The 22,606-nt window shown below is 36.2% G+C and overlaps 2 protein-coding genes across 2 annotated transcripts; one reads left to right on the top strand and one right to left on the bottom strand.

The window, feature by feature from the left end:
• Positions 2,622-7,611, top strand: LOC109835079 (aspartic proteinase-like protein 2; the record flags this gene model as incomplete). The annotated part of the gene is made up of 10 exons (XM_020403075.1): positions 2,622-2,650; positions 3,477-3,606; positions 3,681-3,940; positions 4,509-4,736; positions 5,201-5,363; positions 5,629-5,705; positions 5,828-5,924; positions 6,039-6,102; positions 7,201-7,272; positions 7,352-7,611. Coding segments are annotated over 10 exons (1,287 nt in total), but the record flags the coding sequence as incomplete, so codon positions are not given.
• Positions 9,503-18,768, bottom strand: LOC109834066 (polyadenylate-binding protein 4-like). The gene is given in 11 exon segments (XM_020401961.1): positions 9,503-9,813; positions 10,310-10,486; positions 15,467-15,616; positions 16,102-16,235; positions 16,238-16,333; positions 16,419-16,608; positions 16,701-16,807; positions 16,910-17,169; positions 17,310-17,500; positions 17,600-17,718; positions 18,433-18,768. Coding segments are annotated over 11 exon segments (1,827 nt in total). The 5' UTR covers positions 18,629-18,768; the 3' UTR covers positions 9,503-9,606.

Below are 22,606 nucleotides of genomic sequence, written 5' to 3'. Positions count from 1 at the left end.
GACCCAATCTAGAGTTGATGGTCTACAGCTACTAGGTATTGATCTCACCTTCTATTTTAAACTCATCGCCCTTTCTTATCATATCCAATGTGGGACTTTAGTCACGTATTTGCATCCTCAACAACCATGAGATGGTGGTACCAGGGAGTAGATCATTGTTTTTTTAGCATGGCCTTCAATTTAAGAGGTTTTTGGATAGGTTTGGCGACCGCTAGCTTAGCTCAGACAATAATGTCGCTAATCAGAGGAGAACGATGAGGATGTATTGCACTGGAAGATGGAGGCTTGCTAGATGAGGAGGATGAGGGATGGCTGGAACCGTAGATGGACACATGCGGCACTTGTAGGGTTTGTCGACGACGGTGATTACAGAGTGTGGAGTTTGGGGCGTTGCTAACGCGAGGATGGAGAGAATCTCATGTGAGATTATGTGCAAGACCTCGTGAGATTCATGATTTGAGAAGGGGAATACTGATTCTCTTGATGTGGCTGAACGTAGAACTGCATGCTGTTTGCAAGATTTTGTGTAGATCTCGCTATTTGCGAAGGGGGCTACTTGAGGAGATATTGATGCAGGCGTCTAAAAATGCCATTGGACACCAAATCGGCGAAGCGACTGGCCCATGCGCTCATCGGCCACCTCTAATTAGCCCGCGCACTCATCAGCCAGTTCCAAATGGCTCGTACGTTCGTCAGCCACCGAATGGCCAACACAAGCGTCCTGTGCGCTCATCGGCTACCTCCAATTAGCCGCGCACATATCAGCCAGTTCCAAGTAGCCCGTACGTTCGTCGGCCACCGGAACGGCGAACAAAATGGCCCGCATGCCATCGGCCATCGTCAAACGATATGTGCATTCACTGGAAACGCTCATGAAGTGAATCGAGAAAGCGTACAAGTCAACGAAACGACAAAATACGCGTAACGACGGAACAAGTCAAAACCCGGAAAACAGATAAAGCCCCTGGCGGCCGAGTCACGCCAAAGCGACCCGGTCAGACCAGTGGCTCAGCCAAGGCCGAGCCACCATTTGGTGGCCCGGCCAAGGCCGAGCCACCAGACAGTGGTTCGGCCAATTTCGATTCGAAAACGTTCTTTTTCGGTTTTGACGGGTTTTCTCGGGATTTGTCCGTTCCTGGGTGTCCCAACTGATTGGATATCATCCATAAACATGGTTACATGGTTATTAGCTGAAGATAAAGCTGAATCTATTATTCTTATCCGAAAACCCTCTAACTGAAGCCTATAAATACAGGCCTAGGGGCTCATTTCAGGCCTAGGGGCTCATTAGCAGATCTTGGCGAAGTTCCTCAATAAAAAAAAGAGAGAGTTCGAGAGATCTGAGACCCATTCCCTCCCCCCCACCCCCCTCCCAATTCCTCCGGGATTTAAGCTTTGTCTTAATCCCGAGAAGAGTCGTAATCTCGCTTGGTCGGGATTACTACTTCTGCGAATACTTCATTCATGAAGTAGGAGCTTTGATTACCAATCTGTCAACCGGATCTGATCCGCGACGGTCCACGGATATCAACATCCCTGGCACAGGCAAAGTTCCAGCGCAAACAGCAGGCGATAAACATCTGTTGTGTGTTGTTTGACAAAGTTGTAATTTTTATTTTCATTGTGTAAGGAGATCTTATAAAAAGATCGACTTTCTTTCTTTTTTTGAACTTATTGTAATGGCTGAAATTGTAATGAGTTCGTCACCAATGAAAAAAGCAACTTTTGACCCGAACAATTGATGGATGTGATTTTGATCAGGTGGCTAGGATCTATGGAAGAGTTTGATAAAAGTCCCTGATAGCACTATAAATGTAGAACTTTTGGAAGAAAATGAATAAATATGTTTATTGTATTGAGGAGTTTTATTTATTTATTTATTTATTTATTTTTATTTTTCAAGGGAATTTTCCAATGGTCTTTTAGATTATGGGTATCAAACCTCTAACCGTGTCTAAAAATATAGAATGAGGGCATTTGGCGGGCGAGAAGGAGTTGACCACGTCAATTGTTAACCCCCCTCAAACTCCATGAATAAACCAACAAACCAAAGCCAACCTCCACGTGTAGATTAAAGATTAAAAATTAAAAAGGAAGAACATTTGGCGGGCGAGAAGAAGGAACAGGGCAAGTAGCCAATTGCCTTTTGGCTTCTCTTCGAATACAAACGAACAAGCGACCCAAACAAGAAAAAGAAGGTGGCGGGTCAAAAAAAACTCTTTTTCACAACTCAAACCCCTCTTTGAATAAGTAAATGTTAATTACCCCCTCCCCGTCTAATATTTTTAAGTTTACAATTATTGCCCTCCTTTTTCACTATACTTAAAAAAGAACAAAGGCTTGTTACTTTAAATTAGTATTCAATCCAAAGATGGCCGCAAAGACAATAAAATTTGAACGATTAAATATAGCAAAATGTAAATAAAATAAAAAAAATTCTAACTAATTAACTCTCACCCTTAATTATGTTTCCTCACTTAGACACGTAGACGCGTAATGACGTCTGTCTTGTATATAAACCCCCGACTCGTTGCCGCGATCCTCTCTCTACTTTCGATCTTCGAGACTTTTGAAAATGAACGCGACTCCGGTGACCATCCTCCTGCTATTAACGGCGCGTTGCGGGGTCCTGGAATCCGTTCACCGTCGGGTAATTTCGCTTCGCTCTGTCTTTTTTTTATTTATTTTTTATTTAATTGAACTTTTTTTGGGGGGGTTAATGGTCAAAATCAGTCTCTTTTTTTTCTTGTTTTGAAATTGAAGGGTTACTGAGATTTCACTTTCTTGTTTGGTTTGAGTTTTGAAGGCGATGGGTATTTCTTTTTCTGGTACTTCAATATTTTTGAGGTTTTTTTTCTTAGTTTCTGTCCCGAATAAAGGTTGAATTTTTATACATTTGCAGTACGATTGTGCCATTTCGATCCCTCAGATTATTTTATGAATTCTGTATGAATTCGGGGGTTTGGGAGATTTTTCAAGAGTAAACAACCAGTTCTTTTTGAAAATTTGTATGAATTTCGACTTTTTGTATGATCTCGGGTAACTTTGTTTTGCTCTGCTTTTTATTATTATTATTATTATTTTTGAACTTATTTTGGGGGTTAATTGTCAGAATCAGTCTCTTTTCTTGTTATGAACTTCATGGTTTACATTAATTTAACTTTCTCTTTTGGTTTGAGTTCGGAGACAACGAGTATTTCTTGTGTCGGCATCTTTTTACGATTATTTTGAGATTTTTTTTCTTGGTTTCTTTTTTTATATAAAGATTAAATATTTACCCCGTTTATATATGATTGTGCCATTAAATGTTTAATATTACAGTGTATTTCTTGAAATCGGTAGCAAATTTGGATTTCCTCAATTTACTTGCTGAATTTTTGTATGAATTTTGGGGTGTTGGGAAATTTTTGAAGACTAAATTATTATATTCAACAATCCTAATTTGGGTTTTTTTTTTTTTTTTTTTTTTGGAATAGGCTCTACTACACTCGTGTAAAATTGGGAACCCCTGCAAAAGAATTCTATGTTCAGATCGACACGGGTAGCGACGCCTTATGGGTAACTTGTAACGGCTGCACTGGATGCCCAACAAGCAGCGGACTCAATGTAATACCTCATTTCTCTTCGAAGCCTCATGAAGTTTGATTTTAGGAAGTTTATGTAAGTTTATTCTCCTGCAGCTTCAACTGGAATTCTTCGACCCAAAAAGTTCGTCGACTGCTTCGCTGATTGGTTGCTCCGATCAGAGGTGTTCTAACGCAATTCAAACAGGAGAGGCGACATGCAACTCTTCAAATTCTTCGAGTAGTCAGTGTTCTTACTCTTTTCGGTATGGAGATGGTAGTGCTACTTCAGGGTATTATGTGTCTGATACGCTGTATTTCGATAAGATCGATAAGAATGACAAGGCTGCCAATTCTTCGGCTAAGATTATTTTCGGGTACGAATTCTTACCTTGGTTTAATTTTCAATTGCTTGTTCTAATTGCTTTGTTGAGATGGTCATGATTTATCTAAGAACATAAACTAGACCTTGGAGATGAATGAATTTTCATTGAGACCTTGTTCCTCTCCCTATTTGCTGACTTCACTGGCCTATTTTTTATGGGTAAGGGAATCAATGGTGACCAACATAAGTCAGAGCATTAGTTTGAAATATGCATCTCAGTTTCTTAGGTTTGACGTCTTTTATGTGCTCTGAGTACCCAGAGGTGCTCATGCGGGTAAATGATTTGAAACTACCAAATCAGTTTGTTAGGTTTGGAATTGTGCGTGTTCAACTTAGTTTCAGAACAGTCGATATGTCCACATTTCATATGGACATCATATTCTATCATTGTGGTTGCCTGCAATCTCACAAATGCAGTCGGAAGCGGTAAAGAGTAACGATATTCAGAAGAAATAGGATAAATCTATTTACTTGTAGTGTTTTTCCTTTAGAAACTATTAAAGATATGAAGACTACTCTACAGATGATTACGTAACATGTAATTTGTTTTGATTTAACAGGTGTAGCAACTCAGAATCTGGGGATCTAGCGAAATCAAATAGGGCAGTCAACGGAATATTTGGGTTTGGACAGCAACAGCTATCTGTAATTTCGCAGCTTTCCTCTGCAGGGGTTTCGCCGAAAGTGTTCTCTCATTGCCTGAAAGGTTCAGATGAAGGTGGAGGCATATTGGTCCTGGGTCAAATAGTAGAACCCGGTATTGTGTATACTCCACTAGTTCAATCCCAGTAAGTTCCCTCCCATTATATGTCATGCTAGTGTTCAACATGTTTGAATGCATATTCAAAACTATATATATTTTGCATATATTCCTCGATAAATTGTTTTATTTTGAGCAAAGTGAGCATGCGTGCATTATATACAAATCGTGTAGATTATGTGTGATAGGGATATGTTGGTCAAGTGGTCAAGATCCAAAGTAAACCAAGAAAAGAAGATTTCTTTTTCATTTCTCTTAATCTTTTGTTGTACAAAAAAGATATTGCTGCCTTGCTAAATAAGTTTAGCAGATACTGATTATAGATTAGTGAAGATTAAGTCCGTTTTGGGAAGCAATATTAATTGAAATTTATTTTTTTTCTAGTTTCATGGAACTATACGAATCAATGATTTATATTTATTATTTCAATGTTGCATTTTATATATTTATATTTCTTTAGATGCTGACAATCTTTCTCTTGATACCTTTCAGACCTCATTACAACTTGAACCTAGAAACCATTGATGTCAATGGGCAACAGCTAAATATTGATTCCTCAGTGTTTTCGACATCAACATCACAAGGAACGATTGTTGATTCCGGGACCACGCTAGCTTACCTAGCAGAAAAGGCATATGATACTTTTGTCACTGCAGTAAGTTCACTGTGTAATAAAATTTTATTTTATTTTTTCTAATCAGATAATCATTTCCTTATATTAGTTCAACTGTCATGATTCTTGAAAATGATGCTTACTCTTTTTCGAAATTATTAGTTAACCAATGAGTTTCTTGTTAAAAGTTGTGTTTGGACACAAACTTGAAATTAATAATCCTTTCGAGTTAGTTGTTTCTTTTAGTTATAAAAATATCCCACGCGACAATTTTTTCTCTGACTTTTAACATTTTGTTTTTTGGCAGATAATTTCTTCAGTGCAGTCATCGCAAGTGCAGTCTGTTGATGTTAAAGGAAATCAGTGTTTTGCTACAGCTAGCAGGTCTAGATCTTATCCTCGTTATATTGACAAATTCGCCTTCCTTTAGTGATGTGAAAATTGGATTAACAGTAAATTTAGTATCATATTACCTTTCTAATGCATTGTAAATGATTTTTTTTCAGTGTTGATGACGTATTTCCTTCTGTTACTTTGAATTTTGCTGAAAATGCCGCAATGAACTTGAATCCTAGAGATTATCTTCTAGAACAGGGTTCTGTTGTAAGTTGATCTATATGTACATTGCCTTTTAAAAAATACCATATTTGTCAACTACATAAAAGATAATAATATATGTTTTAATTAGTTAATGAAGTGTTTGATTTCAATTTTCAGGCTAATGCTAACATATGGTGTATGGGCTGGCAAAAGAACCAAGGTGGAACAACGATCCTAGGAGGTTTGCATACTAAGACACTTTTTCCTAATATTGTGGTTATTTAATTATTTCGCATTCTAAGATTTCCTGATTTATATGAAGATTAATTTACAATTAAGTTCTGGAGGATGATAATGATACACTCTGGGAGCTCATCAATAAGGAACTAATAATTGACAATGCACTTTGTGTTAAATCCTACTTTTAAATCATTTAAGTAGCTAGCTAAAGATGCAGATTAATCTCTCTCGACCATACACAAAACTTAATAACGTTAATATCCTCTCAAGTTGTATTCATCATCATTGTCCATCCAAGTATGCCAAATTCTTTATCTTATGAAACTCAGAAACTCGATCAATAGGAAATTTTACCTCATCGGTATTGTAGTTTAAGCTCAATGCCGCCTAAGAACATTACCTTTAATCAAAACTATAGATCCAAGTAGGATCAATTCCCTCCATCTATTCTACCTAGGGTAATTGTGTAACATTACCTCCGTTGGCTCCTTTTTTTTGCTTTCAAGTTTGTAATTAATCTTGACAAATTGTTTGCTATACAAAATATTTTGAATTGTTACTTTTGCCTTCAGTTTGAGTAGAGATATTACAGCTTATTATAACCTGGTATGAGTTCTATCTAGTACTATGAAGATGCATTTAAGATGAGTATTTGCTCGGCTTTTTTTAGTGCAAAAATTTATCGTGGGTCATAATACACTAGAAGAGTTTTCCAAAAGAACTAAAATGTCAGAAGTGAAGTTTATCCATTTATGTTAACCTTTAATTGACGAGAGATGGAAGTTTTGCTTTAAGCCCTGGTATCATACTTCTCAATGAAATGTAGTTAAGTAGAACTTATGGGATATGGAAGTTTTGCTTTAAGATCTACCATTGTTTGATGGCCATAATCTGTAACTTCTGCCTTATTTAAATACCAAGAGAAATCTTGCACATTATTCCTAATGTTTATATGAATATAACTGAGATATTCTAGTTTCGATGCTCTGGATGTTTATCTTTGTCAGCCATGTTTTACTTTGTACCATGTTTCATATATTGACAATAGAACTTGAACCTTATTGCTCTAATTTGTTAATTTTTACACCCCCTATTGCAGACCTTGTTCTTAAAGACAAGATTTTTGTTTACGATTTGGCTAATCAGCGCATAGGCTGGAGAAATTATGACTGTAAGTTTACTATACAAATTTTTTTTTTTAGCTTTCCATTTTTGCGAATATCTCATTGGTTTTTTCTTTTGGTATTCAGGCTCTTTATCCGTAAATGTTTCGTCATCTGCTAACAACAGTGAGTACGTCAATACTAGGCAAGTCGACGCCAGCAGCTCGTCACGCAATGTAGGTTATGCTCTATTGCCATTGAGCCTCGCGGTTCTCCTAGTACATGGTTTTCTCTCTCTCATCAGCCGGTTATAGCTCATCTAAAGTACATATATACACATAATTGGATTGTTGTGATCCATTCTTTATTGATGTATTTTTTTAGTATCTAGTGGTATTTACCTTGATTTAGAGATCTCACTGTACATGTATATCAATTTTTGATTGGGAATAATACGTTCATGCATAATTATTCTTTTCAATTTTTGTATTTCTCATTATTGGAATTTCTGCATGCGCTCGAACTGATGCTGATGCGCTAGTATTTTTTTTTCGGTTTGCCAAATGTCTATACGTGTATTTGACGAATTTTTTGCTGGGCTAATGCGTTAGTTGTTTAAGCCCAATTATGTAGGGGCTAATATGATACCTATCACGGTGCATAATTTGAGCCTTGTTACTCTAACCATAGATACAGGACGATTAAAATCAAAATGTATATGCCCAAAATATCTTACACATAGCAATCCACCCTCAAGTAAAAAATAAACTTAAAATATATATAAAAATATTTTTTTTTTAAATGTGAAGGATAAAACTCTTCGGCTTAAAGAACGACAGCTTGATTTTTTTGTCAGCATTAGGATGAGAATTACGCAGGTTTACTTTATTATATGCTACCCCACATTTCATGCATTTATCCTATATTTTTTACAAAATATATTGATACGTTAACTGTATTCTGAATGGTAAAATGTATCAGAATAACCAAAATGGGATCATGTAAAAGATATTTGTTAGAAGTCAAAGATAAATGTGCAATGATCAAAACTAAGCATGAAATAAATAAGCGCAAACCATCATCTCAGGGGGGCAAAAAAAAGGATGCTGTTTTATATAAATTTGCACTAAAATAGAAAAAAAAATGCATCTTAGACAATCTAATATTTGGAAAGTATCTCCTTAATTAGTCTGTACGGTTTGAACTGATAATTTGATGCAATAGTAAATGTAGACACACATAAATGCGCATGTCTTTCGGACTAGCTTTCCTTCATTTTCTTTTCTTTTTAAAGAACCATGTGATATTCTTTAAAGATCGAATGTGATATTCTTTAAAGATCGAACTTCCGTCACTGAGATAATATGGCTTAACAACTCGTTCCGATATTAAGCCTCAAACAATTGTCGACCTCTCATTAAATAGCAAGTTATTTGCTAAATATCGGTCGCCTGATTATCATGGAGTACAGAAACTACTGCTCCCCTGCAATTCTTTCAATGGGGCATCATTACGAGATTGCTGTGCCCCTCAGCCTCAAGCTCACTGGGGGCAACGGTTTGTTGACAGTTGACTGGATCCTGAATCGGGTACCATAGTTCGAGAAAATCCTTTGTTCAAGAACCTAGACCGTTCGAGAAGTTCCTCGTTCAAGAACCAGACTTGTCCGTTAAATTCAAAAATGTTTTGAATGACCCAGTAAAGGCACGATTCGCCTAAGAAATCTGTGCTCTCCCCGCTAGAAACTACGACGTTCATGCTCATGCTAGCTTCTCGCCCATTATGTGTCAGCTATCTCCTATCAGCCTTTGGCATGCTAAATTCTTTGTACGTTGCATCCGTAACTAACTAACGGCTTTTTTCTCCAATTCTATAGATGCCGCCATGTTTTGTATGGACAGCAACAAGGTGGCTAAAAGTGAAGTGAACCCTGTGGATAAAGCATCTTCATCCTGCTCAGCAGAGAATGCTTATTTACAGAAAAAGAGGGGTAATGCAAATTCATAAAACAAGTCGGGAGGCGTAGATAACTTCCAACAGGAAACTACTGGAGAGGATCTCAGTAAATCTCCTATAATCTCAAGCGCCATGGGAAGCTCGTGATCAAACCTTTGAAGGTTTGTAAGCCATACATGAATCTGGCCCAAGCAAGTATCAGATTATGTCACATTAACAAACCGAGATAAATTGACAACAGTAAATGACGCTAAAGAAAGAAGTATTCCTAAACTCTTAATTTCATCTACTGTTCGAGAAAGGGTTCCATCCTCGTTCAGGCAAAGCACCTAGTAGTCGAAAATACTATATATGAGAAGGCTAGAAAACTCTCACGACTAAAATTCATGTCCTAATGCAGACTACTCAGAACTAAAAGAATGTTTACTTTCAGAAAAGATGGCACTTCAATTGACAGCAACCTCTGCTGAAAAGAAATTGTTGGGATGGAGAGCCTCTTGACCACCGCCACTTGCTTTGGTTTTTGAGATTTCAAGCACATGAATGGCTTCATCAACCTTCGCAGCCAATGACTCGGGTGATTCCAACAGCAAGAGCAATTCAGAGTTGTCCATCTCCAATAGCATTCCGGTAATTTTAGCAGCAAGATCAGGCTGCAACAAAAGTATATTATATCACACTTCAGGACTCACCGACAAAAGAAAAAAAATGTAAAGCAAGAAGCATTGCATAAGAAAAAATATTCAGGATAAATTTGACAAATAAATCAACCCCCCCCCCACCCCCACCCCCCCCCCCAACCAAAAAAAAACCCCACAAACCCAAAAAAAATCCTCACCATATACACGCAAAAACTTCCGAAAATTAAACCAACCCCATAAACTTTTGAAAATTCTCACAACGTTAAATGGGTAAAGAAGAAGTCTAAACTATCCTACTTTTTACTGAAAACTTACCCAAAAAGGTTAATATAGAAATTATAGGGGTGTCATTGTCCGACATCACGTGTAACTGTCAGTCATGGTACTTTAGAGGAGTTTCTATGATTTATAAAACTTAAGAAGGGTTTTGTGCAAAACATCCCCAAAGTTCAGGGGTTTTCATGGAAGTTACCATAAAATTTACGACTGACATTAATGATTGGGATACCTTCAGATTCTGCACTAAGGGGAAGAGACGTTCGCCAAGCATCTGCTTCTGCTGTTGGGGAGCAGCAGCTGCCAGCATGCTGCTGAGCATCTCGGTGCCACCTTGAGAGTTTGATGGCATTGATCCATTATTAATGGTCTGGAGCCCATTTGGAACATACTTGTTCTGTCCAGATCTCTGCTAAACACACAGGTAAATTGAATCACGGCATTGAAAGAATTGATAAAACATGATGTTGGATTAAAATTGCTGTGCAAAGATATGAGCATCCATTCCTTAGTATTTCACAAGGATATTAAATCTGTTAGAAATGCCCTTCTATTCGCAAATGTGTGTATATTTACTCATGTTAAGCGAAAAGGACAAACTGATGAATTGGTTTTCCTGAGTTGGTACTTCAAACCTCGTGGTTCCAGTACATGAACGTCAAAGGATGCTCATGAAAACATATACTCGGTGGTTCCGGTAGCTATTCTAGATGGCAGGCCATAAAGGGAAATCTTCATTGGGTACATTGAAGAAGGCACACACCAAAACGATTGTAGTCAGGGACCACAGTTTACCAAAAGCAAGCATTTAAACTCTCAAAATTGAGCATCCTCGAGGCTACTCACAAGGCTCCTGTTTTCAAGGGTACTTAAGGTTCGGTTCTTGTCAGCAAATATACATCATAATTCTTCAAGTCTCCAGGAAACAGCCTAGAGCACTAAGTACCCGTGTTTTCAACATTGCCTTTGTTACTGTAGATTGGAAGTATATGGAAAAGGAAAAAAATATTATTTGTGGAAAGGAAAGTTATCTATGAAAATAAAATAAAGTAAATATAAGCAAAATCTAAGCAAACAAAAGTAAATATTTATTAAAGGAAAACTTATTTATGAAACAAAAATGAAGAGAATGTTAAGCAAACATGTGTCAATTTGATGGAAGAGGTGACTTGAAAAGATGGAAGAAATTTTAAGGTCCCCGGTTATGGCAAACTATACATATTTAAATGTTATTCTATTTGGAAATGAGTTGCGTAATTTTCTTGGTGAGGAAAGCTGCTCTTTTTACTGCTCTATTTTCTTGTATAAAGCCAAGCATATATTTGTTTCCATATTTTCAAATTGAATATTTTCATGATTTTGGAAGTCCTATCACTTTTGTGTTTCTCCCTTGATGAAAAGGGGCAACTATTTCATCACACTAGGTGGTTTCGTCACAAAAGGTAGAGCCACATGGAACTTCTAGGCTGGCAATGTCTAAACCACATACCACGAAACAGAAGTCGCATGAATCTTTGACTTCTTGAATTTAAAGTCGTAACATCCAATAGATTTTGAAATATATATGTTCAAAAAATTATATTTATTTACAAATTAATAGATTAATTTTAAATGAAAGATTATTGAATTAAGAAGAACAAAAACTTCATCTATGACTATCCTATTCAAAAATCTCCAAATTTTTTAAAAAATAAGTTCATCTAGTATATGGAAAATAAGTCTGCTTGGCTTCTGCAAAATTGAGTTCACCATCGGTTGTCCAAGAAAGAGGACATTGCCCCTGTACTCTTTCAGTTTGTCATCACAAGATTTATTTCCACTGTTGTTTCTGAATTCTCTTTCAGTTACCACCAAGTATTCATGTATTGTAACAAAAAGGAAGATGGTGGCAATCAGTAAAGAATTTGTCCGGTAGGTTACTGTTGAATTTTTCTTTCAAGTTAATATGAAAAGTGGATAAATGAAATCTTAAATGTTTCTGGGATAGAGAAAAAGGGCAAGCAAAATGGCGATAGAGGGTCTTAATTCTAGTTCAGTTCCTGTCAAGCCCATTTAAAAATGAAAGAAAGTTTCACCTTGTGAAACAGTCTGAAAGACTTCAGTGCATTAGCATTCCTTAAGCACTATGAGAAAATAGATTCTGAGTATACTGCACAGCATACTTCAGAGCTAATAATACGTCATTTAGATGGTTTTGCCAAATAGGTCCAAATTGAACAATCGGAAGATTGGTCAAGATATATTTCTTTATATCCTGCAACAAATGTTGTTACAGGCAGTTTTGAAGGCAACATTTGCAGCATTGATAGCAGAATACAAAACAGCCCTTAGTGAAAAGCAAAAGGGACTACTTGACTTGAAGCATGGCTAGTAGTTCTCAGAAACATTCTTTTATCCGTGTGCATATTTCACAATGTGCAGATGAAGATGGTGGTGTGGTGGTATTGATCATCTACTGTGAGCCGCAAAATGTAAATTGGTAGGTGGGGAATGAGCTGTAAGTTGTTTTTCTTGAAACAAGTAAGCTGCATTATATACATGCACATACAAGATAAGAAAGTATGGTGTTTATGACCGAAGTGTTTCTTAGGATATATGGAATTTACGATAAGCATCCTTTGAACTGTGTTTATCCAAAGATGTTGCTAGGGGAATTAGTTAGCATTTTATAAAAGAAATAATTTCGAAATGCAGCATATATAATAAATTTTAATTAAAAGTTACTTTCATTAATATAGATATAAAATTTATAAATAAATAATACAAATATATACATAAAAACATATAAAAAAGGCATGTTCTATTCATATCCCTCATAGATATGTCTTATCTCTATTATAGGCCCTACATTTCTAAAGTGATACGAACAACTCTTATTAAAAAAAACCTCTCCATTTGGATTTCATGCAAGTATCTACTTTTTGGAGAGGTGGCTATAAGTATATTTGCCAACCTACACAAGTGTGCACATTACTAGCAATCGTCTCAAGCTCTAAATCAGTTAATGATCCCAGCTAGAGAAGGAAAATAGACAAATTTATTCCTACATATTTCTCCATTCATTCATCTGATTAAGTGTTCAAGTTCGCGCACTTAACCAACATTAAATATATGTTTTACTAGCATTTACTTACTTACCCGAACGTGACCATTCACATGTTTAATTTGTTTGATTATTTAATACCATATAATAATACATATATGGTTATTCATAAAATTATACATTCATACATATATTTCCATAGCATTCCACCTCATCTTCAGCTCTTCTCCAAAAGCCTGTTTTTTATTATTACACATATACAGTTACATTTTATACATACCACAAATTTCCTATATATAATTAATTTCGAATATGATAACATGGGGACAACATTAACAGCATGTAATATTTCTGCTGTGTTGAATTCTAATACCAATACTATTTACCAAGTCAATTTTAAATATTTAAATATTTGGTGGATGTTAATCCATCTCTCAAGGATACTATGATTATTAGTTGTTCAAGGAAATTTCATCAATAAAATGTAATCATATACGAAATTTAAATATTTTGGTGGAATATATCATTATTTTCTACATTTTATTGATTAAATGTCTCTGAATAATTAATAACCATAATACCCTTGAGAGATGAATTTAACACCCACCAAGTTCCCCAGGATACATGCTTATTAAGTTTTTTTTTAATCTCCATATCAATTCCTTGCATATATTTACTATGACTGGGGAACATGAATGTCCCATCTGTTCATGAAATGCCCATTGATTCTTGTTCCCAGTCCAAGGATATGTTGCAGTATGAGGAACAGATACGAGCACAAGCTGAATTGCCTTTGCCTATCACAAAAATAACAGACACTGCAACCAAATGGATTACCTATCTCCTTGAATCACTTAAACCTTTGCTATTTTAGACAACAAAATGTTCAATCTATAGATCAAGGCAACATCGACTGATGTCTTCTATAATTCCTCGTTGTACATATTATTACATTGTAAATACATGATCTAAATACAGGTCTCCAGATGTCCGGAATCTACTGGCCTTGCAAGTGTCACTTTAACGCAGTGGTATAACCTCTTTTGCAATGTACAAGAAGTTCGGATTCATACCCACTTGCTTGCTATAGGCTAAAGCCTATTCTTAGAGAGATAAAAAGAAGAAGAATGACAAAAATTCTACTTCAAAAGCATGGCTGGCTGCATATTGATGCAAATACACACATGCTTGCAACCACTCAACTAAAGCACTTGCTGAGTGTAGTTCATTTGCTCCTTAACGTATTTAGAATTGCCAAAAGAAGGTCTGATTTTTTTCAAGAAACTAGTGGGGTATAAGCTTAAGACTGACTTAAGTAATAAAGTTTTGTTCTTTCATTATTGAAGTCTATTGAATCTGACAAGAAGTTTTATGATTCGAACAATATGACTATTTTTTCCACGTATTATGTCATCTTTTCTTTTTTTATATAACTAATAATTCCTATGAGGAGTATATGCATTTATTAGAGAGAGATCGCCTGTACGCATGATAACCAGGAAATACCAAAAAACAAATAATGAATATTCCAGTTAGGCAATTCCTAAATAGGCACTTCAAATTTAAAAACAATGCACTTTTAACAGAGGGTAAAGGATTAGTGTTAAAAAACCTAGTCACTTTCCAAAAGGGCAAATTATGTGTTACAAACTTACAATGTTCTGAATGAGCCCATAAGTAACTGAGAGCACTTATAGCAATATTGCTGCATTAGCATAATGTATAAGCACAGCTAGTAGGATACAATTTAATTAAGTGAAACTGTAAAACTGACTGGAAATACTTTGCACTAGTAAGAGAATACAGTTTAACAATCAACAGATTTAGCATCATAAACATCATAGCACTAGAGTAGAGCATTCCAAAACAGCTTAACAAATTAAACTTCCTTAAAGTGATGATCGCACTAAACAACCTGCACGTGTTTATAGTAGTATATTAGCAAACTGCATGAGAGGACCGCTGACACGCTCATTGACAAGCAGCGCTGAATACCAATTTTTTGCCTCAGGATAGCTCTGCATATTGTGGCCAAACTCTTTTGCTTTTTTTTTATTTTTTTTTAAATTAACAAGCAACTACGTTCTAGAGGGACTATCGAAGAACAACAGAAAACACACTAAGGTTTCCAAAGCACCCAGATACCATCTTATTATTCATATCACATCCAGAACAAGAGTTTAAACAACCACACAGCCCTAAGATCAGAAGTGTTTGGGAGGGTCCCCTTAGGACAAAGTTAAATGAAAATAATTTACCATTTGTAAGACGGCTATGGAGGAGTTCACATATGCTAAGCAACAAATAGTGTAATCTAAGACAGGCAAATAAAATAAGATAACCTACCTGGTGACCGTTAGAATCTTTGTATGTGTTCAAATAATGATTAGGCTGTTGCAAATGCGGCATGAAGGGAATAGACTGTGCTGGCTGAGGAACCATATGGCCATTCATCCTTCCCCTATTCTGCCTTTGTTGCCTTGGGGCACTAGGAAGCTGAAAGCACAGAACGACAAGTCTACCAATTAGCAGCTAATACAAAATGGAAAAAAGAAACAAGCATAAAACAATTTCTCAAATAAATACAAAACCAGGTGCATTTCACAGAACCCCCATAATACTTTGGGGCATTTCTCACAAATCCCCCATGGACTTTGTTTCCCCCACTAAACCCTCAAAGCTCCAAAGAATCTCAAATAACCCACCAAAACTTTTTAACTTTTCCCACAAACAACGCCCAAAAAGCAAGGAAAAGAGGAGAAGATGAGCTCCAGAGAAAACAAGAAAGAAGAGAACGGAGCAAATAATAAGGCCTTCCAATTGTTGCAAGAGATGCTATCTGGAGGGTTTTGTCTGAGGGTTGCTTGCCCCGTGTGTGTTTGTGATGGGGTGTTTTTTTTTCCCTTACTCTCGTTGGAAACACCCCGAAGTTGTGGGGGAATTGTGAAATCACACTACAGAAAGAGACGGATTGTACTCACCATCGGAAGTGGCATTGGTTGAAATGCTGGCCTTGCTTGTGGGATGAATCCACTTGGCCTCCACCCCGGTCTCAATCCGTAGGGCTGATACATAAGCCCCTGCCTGGGTATCTGAGGAACAAGACCGGTAGGAGTGTAATCCGCTGAGCATATTGTATCTGCAACTGAGCTTGCCTGTCCTCTTTCCTCTGAGCAATTGCAACATATAAAGGCTTCCCATGAAACATATGTCCTGCATGATGACAATCATAGCGCAATGATTACATGTATGGAGACAGAACATCATAGTATGACCTGGCGAATGTAGTTTAAAATACCATGCAAAGTTTGCACGGCCCTGTTAGCTTCGTCTGGAGTGTTAAAGCATACAAATCCAAATCCTTTACTTATTCCTTTCTCATCGCGCATGATTCTTGCAGAGGATATATTGCCACACTGACTGAAATAATCCCTCAGAACATCATCATCGACCTCGTCATCAATGTTCTTAACATAAACATTTGATGCCTGAGCAAGGATGGCACAGATTAATTAAGCTGTAATGTACGCTACTCACATTCTACATTACACGATGTTAATAAAAGTTAAAGAAAAGGTACCATATTTTTCAAAATTTGCTCATTCCTTTTCTCCTCGTATTGACGCCGCAGAATTTGTTGTCTCTCTGCTTTCTTCTGAGCCCTTGCCACGTATAGCGCCTTGGACCCTAGTCATCACAATTTGCAATGAATATGGATGTTAGTCATAAAAAGGTTGGAGACAGCATTATGCATTCAATTAAGATCCTCTCTGAATTAATCCAACTTACCAAGTAGAAGACCATTCATTGCCTCTGTTGCCCTTTTGGCACTATCAGGATTCTCAAAATTGACAAACCCAAACCCCTTTGAGTTCCCATCAGCATCCTTTGCAATTTTCACACTGACAATTTTACCAAACTCAGAGAACTTGAGCTGAATAAGGTCTTCTGTTATATCCTGATCCAGGTTCTTCATGTAGAGGTTAGTGTATTTAGCTTCCGGGATCTGTGTTACCCTCTCACTCCTTTTTATAAAGTGACCGACATACCTGCATTCCACAAGAACCAATTAATAGAAATAGTAAATGATCATAGAACTGATAATAGTAGAAAATTTTGTTTCATTTAAGATATATATTTAACAATTATAATGAACAAATAATGACAGCGGACGAGGATTGCCATATACATTGCTTTGCCTCCAATCTTGACGCCATTGAGCTTCTCAATGGCAGAATTCGCCGATTCCTGAGAGTCATACTGTATGAATCCATGCCCTTTGCTCTTTCCATCTTGAACTACAACCTTGCAGGAAGCGATTGTCCCATATTTCGAGAAGATCTCGCGAAGCTTAAGGCTATCGATGGAGTCGCTTAGATTCTGCAAGCAACATAAAGAAACGACCAAATCCGCTGTTGAACCAACTATTTCAATAGAAGAGGAATTATTAGCATCAACCATCCATTTTCGGGAGTTTACCTTCACAAAAAGGTTTCCAATCCCACTGTTCCTTGCATCTGGGTCCCGATGCGACCACATTATTCTTATGGGTTTCCCAAGCAAGAGACTATGATTCAGCTTTTCAAGAGCAACGCAGGCTACACAAAAGTACAAAAAGGAGAGACTTAAATCAATAATAATTAAGCGATGGTTTCCTTGAAAAAAACAACAGTAAAAGTATTCACACACAGACCCAAGAATAAATATCTAAGTTTAGGGGTAAATCGGAAACTATATAAACACCTAACACTCAGTTCATAGAACAGAATCCTGTGAAAAAGGACCGAAAACAACAAATTAATCTAAAATAATAATGAAAACTATCATCAAAATTAATCTAAAATAATAATGAAAACTATCATCAAATTATTATGTGTTTAGAACAGATAACATTAACACAGATCAATAATCAGAAAACTAATCTAAATAGATGAACGTTATTATCAAAAGCCGAGCGATGGGACCCAAAAGCCCAGAATTAAACTAAAAAATTCAACTTCTCAATCCCAAAACTAAACACATAATAACAAAGCGATCCAAAGTAACGCCTTTTTCCATCTGTCAACAATCCAAGTAATGGTTACCATCTTGAACCATATATTAACCAATGCAGAATAAAAAATTAAAAAGAACGAAAATTTCTATCAAATCCAAGTAATGGGCCGCCAAATCCCCAACAAAATTTTAAAAAAATAACTTTTTAATTCTAAAAGTAGAACAAGACGATTCAAGATACAACTTTTCGCCTATCAACAACCTCCCAAAAAGAAAACAAAAAAAAAAACTACAAAAAAAAAGTTCAAAAAGATTACCATCTTGAGCATTCGCATAATTGATGTAACCGTAACCAAGAGATCTTCCAGTGACGGAATCCCTGCAAATCCTAACGGAGGTAACGCCGCCGACTGAAGAAAAATGCTCGAAGAGGGTTCCATCCGTCACATCTGGATGAAGATCGCCGACGTAAAGCGCCGGAACCGATATTGGAACGCTCCCATTCACCGCCATTACCCCCAAAAGATCGAAATTTTTCAATAGCAAAATGAAAATTCCAGGTTAGGGTTTTTCTTTTTTTTATTTTTTTTTTTTATTTTTGGGAGGTTAGGGATAGGGTGCGGTGGTGCATGGGGAGCGGGAGTTAAGAGGGGAAGAGTACGGTTATAAGGGGGAAAGAATAGGGATTAAAATTTGATTAATTAATTTTCTTTTCTTTTCTTTTCTTTTCTATATAAAAAAACTAATTAAATTAAATTTTATTATGATTTTATTTTTTTTAACCAGATCTTGTCCATTGGACTCGCCCTTTGTTCCGGAGAGATTGAAACGGAAAATGGAAACATTGAAAACCTCCGTCATTTTTTTGAACTTTTTTTCGACTTAAAAGAAGTATTTTTTTTATTGGGTTCTTCTGATATTAATCCCCAAAATCTTTAATATTTTGATATCAATCTTCTACGCCTTCATATTTGGTACGTGGTCCCCCACAACTTTAAGTGTTTTATCATTAGTCCACAAAATATTCATATTTTGAAACTGGTCCTCCAAATCTTATATGTTTATAGAAATTTGTCCCTCTAATTAGCACATAGCTGAAAGATTTAGGAAAACGGAATTTCAAAACACTCAGGATTTGAGGGGGTAATATCAAAATATAAAAAGCTTAGGAAAATTTCAAAATCTGAAGACTTTGGGCAATAATATCAAATTATGAAAGAGGTGAGGGACTAACATCGAAATTTCTTTTATCTGTTTACAGGGGTTTAGGAGTTACATTAGTATTTTGGATTATTTTTGTGGGCCCCAAGTCGCAACAAACTGGGCTGTGCCTTTCGTTTGGGCTGTTGGCGCGTTACCTTGTTTTGGTGTAGAGTTCCCAATGATCTGACTTTGAAGGTTTGGACTGTTTTGTTTTTCAGTAACAGGATCTGAGATGTGGGAAAACGCCAAATTTGAAATGCTTCTTAATTACTTTGTTATCATAGGACCTTAATCTACATCCTTTTCGCAGCGTAGTCAAATGGGATTCTAATTAATCTTAGCACACGGTAATTTCAAGTCAATGACTTGGATAAAAACTAGTCCTAGGGTGTGTTTGTCAATCACCTAAAAATTTAGAGTTGGATTAAGGGGGGTGTGATCGTACTCTGAGAAGAGAAGAGAAAGAAGAACTAATATTTCTGAGGGGCTTCGGTAATGGGTAAGAGGGTTTTCTTTTGATTTTCGTTATATCTTCTCAAGGAGAATGGTCCTCCTTATATCTCTACCCCTCAGATCTGTCCCCATGAGAGATTTTCTCTCAACCACCCATGATTCACGTTCTCCACCATTCTCTCAACAGAGAAACAGTGGTTGATTTGGTCATCAATGACCAAGTCAAGCTAACATCTCCCACTTGACCAAATTAACCAAGTGACATGCCTCCCACTATACGTGAGATCGGATGTTTCTGCTTACCATTACTCTCACTATCCGTAGAGAGTAACTTTTATTCCATTATTCATAAAATTTTACTTGGACTTATTTATTCCTAAGTCCCATCAAACTTACATGTTTGATAAAATTTTACTTGGACTTATTTATTCCTAAGTCCCATCAAACTTACATGTTTGATAAAAGATTCCGCTGGTATTTCTTTTGTCAAAGGATCAATTCCTAAGTCCCATCAAACTTACATGTTTGATAAAAGATTCCGCTGGTATTTCTTTTGTCAAAGGATCAGCAATCATATCTGTAGTAGGGATATAAGTCACTTTGACTTTTCCATTTTCTACAATATCTCGAATATAGTGATACTGGATCTCAATATGTTTTCCTTTGGAGCTATTTCGTACCACTATTGATTAAGCTAATTGTTGTTTGATTATCACAATAAATATCAATAGGTCCATCCAACAAATTAAGATTAAGATCAATCAAAAATCGTCTTATCCAGACAGCATGTGTAGTTGCCATACTGCAAGCTATATATTCAGCTTCTTGCGTATATCTAGCAACACACCCTTATTTCTTGCTACTCTAAGAAATAGCTCCTCCTCCAAAGATGAATACGTGTCCCGAAGTGGACTTTCCATCATCTTTATCACCTCCGAAATCAGCATCGGAATAACCGAGGAGTTCAAGCGAATTAGCTTGATAAACTAACCTATGAGTCAATATACCTCTGATATACTTCATAATCCTTTTAACAGCTTCCCAATGTGCTGGTCCTGGATTATTTTAATATCGACTGACTAGACTCACAGCATAAGCTATATCAGGTCTGGTGCACAACATTGCATACATCAAGCTTCCAATTGCTTAAGCATAAGGAACATCTAATAGCTTCTGCCCCTCTCCAGAGCTTTGCTCTTTACATAATCTCTTTTCCATAACCAACGGAGTTGGTGCCGGATTAGAATTCTCCATTCCAAACCTTTTAAGAACTGATCTTAAATATTTTTCTTGGTTTAAACTTAACATTCTAGACTTTCTATCTCGAATTATTTGAATTCCAAGAATATATGATGCATCTCCCATGTCTTTCATCTCAAACTTTTTGCTGAGATCTACCTTGGTTTTATTCAACATTTCTATGTCATTTCCGGCGAGCAATATATCATCCACATATAAGGATAATATAGTAAACTTGCTCCCACTTTTTAAGACATATATAGAATTATCTAATTTATTTTGAATAAAACCAAGTTTAGTAAGTGCATCATGAAATTTGAGATACCATCGTCTAGAAGACTGTTTTAAAGCATATAGAGATTTCATTAATTTGTAAACTTTATGTTCATGTTCTTTCACCTGAAAACCTTCAGGTTGTTGCATATATATTATTTCCTTCAACTCTCCGTTAAGGAATACAGTTTTAACATCCATTTGGAATAACTCCAAATCAAGATATGCAACAATAGCCAAAATAATTCTAATGGATGCAAATTTAGCTACAGGAGAATACGTCTCCTGAAATTCTATTCTTGCCTTCTGATTATAACCCTTGGCAACTAACTATGCTTTGAATTTGTCAATAGATCCATCAACACGATATTTCTTTTTGAGCACCCATTTGCATCCTATGGCTTTTCTATTTTCTGGTAGATCACATAACTCCCATACCTTATTCTTTTCTATGGAATCAAGTTCTTCTCTCATAGATTCTAGCCATAAAGTTGATAATGTGATTTCATCGCATCAGAAAAGGTTAAGGGATCTTGTTCTTCTACATTTGTATCTACCGAGAAACATGATGGCTCACATGAATACAAATAGTAATCATTCATCCATGAATGTTGTGTTCTTAGCCTTTTATTGCCTACAACCGGTTGATTAGGTATATTATTTTCCATAGGTATTTCATCGTTTTTAAGGTTAGGTTCATTCACAATATCAGGGTCATTAGTGGGAACAACACTGTAATAATTATCATCTATTACAGTTAGAGGTTCTGTTTCCTCTTGAACTTGTTCCTCTTCCTCTAGATTCTCTAGAAATGTAGCATCTCTGCTTTTAATGACTCTTGTTTCTTTATTGTAGAACTTATAACCTTTTGACTTTTCTAAATATCCTATGAATCTACACTTTATTATTTTAAAATCCAACATATCTCTAAGTTGACATGGAATGAGAACATGGGCTACAGATCCCCACTTCCTGAGATGACTCAAATTAGGTTTCCTCCCATTCCATAATTCATAAGGTGTAGATACAACTGATTTGGTGGGAATTCTATTTAAAATATAGTTTGCAGTTAACAATGCTTCTCCCCAAAAGTTTTTTAGAGAGACCAGAATGATACAACATGCATCTAACTACATTATGTAATGTTCTGTTTTTTCTTTCAGCAACACCATTCTGCTATGGCGTATACGGTATTGATGTATGTCTTTTAATTCCATACTGAATACAATAACTCTCAAATTCTTTAGAGTTATATTCCCTACCTCTATCAGTTCTCAAAATTTTGATTTTCAATCTAAGTTGGTTTTTAACTTCTGTCTTATA

This window comes from Asparagus officinalis, chromosome 3, assembly GCF_001876935.1.
Source record: "Asparagus officinalis chromosome 3, Aspof.V1, whole genome shotgun sequence".
Lineage (NCBI taxonomy): Eukaryota > Viridiplantae > Streptophyta > Magnoliopsida > Asparagales > Asparagaceae > Asparagus > Asparagus officinalis.
This window is presented reverse-complemented; position numbering and strand designations above follow the sequence as displayed.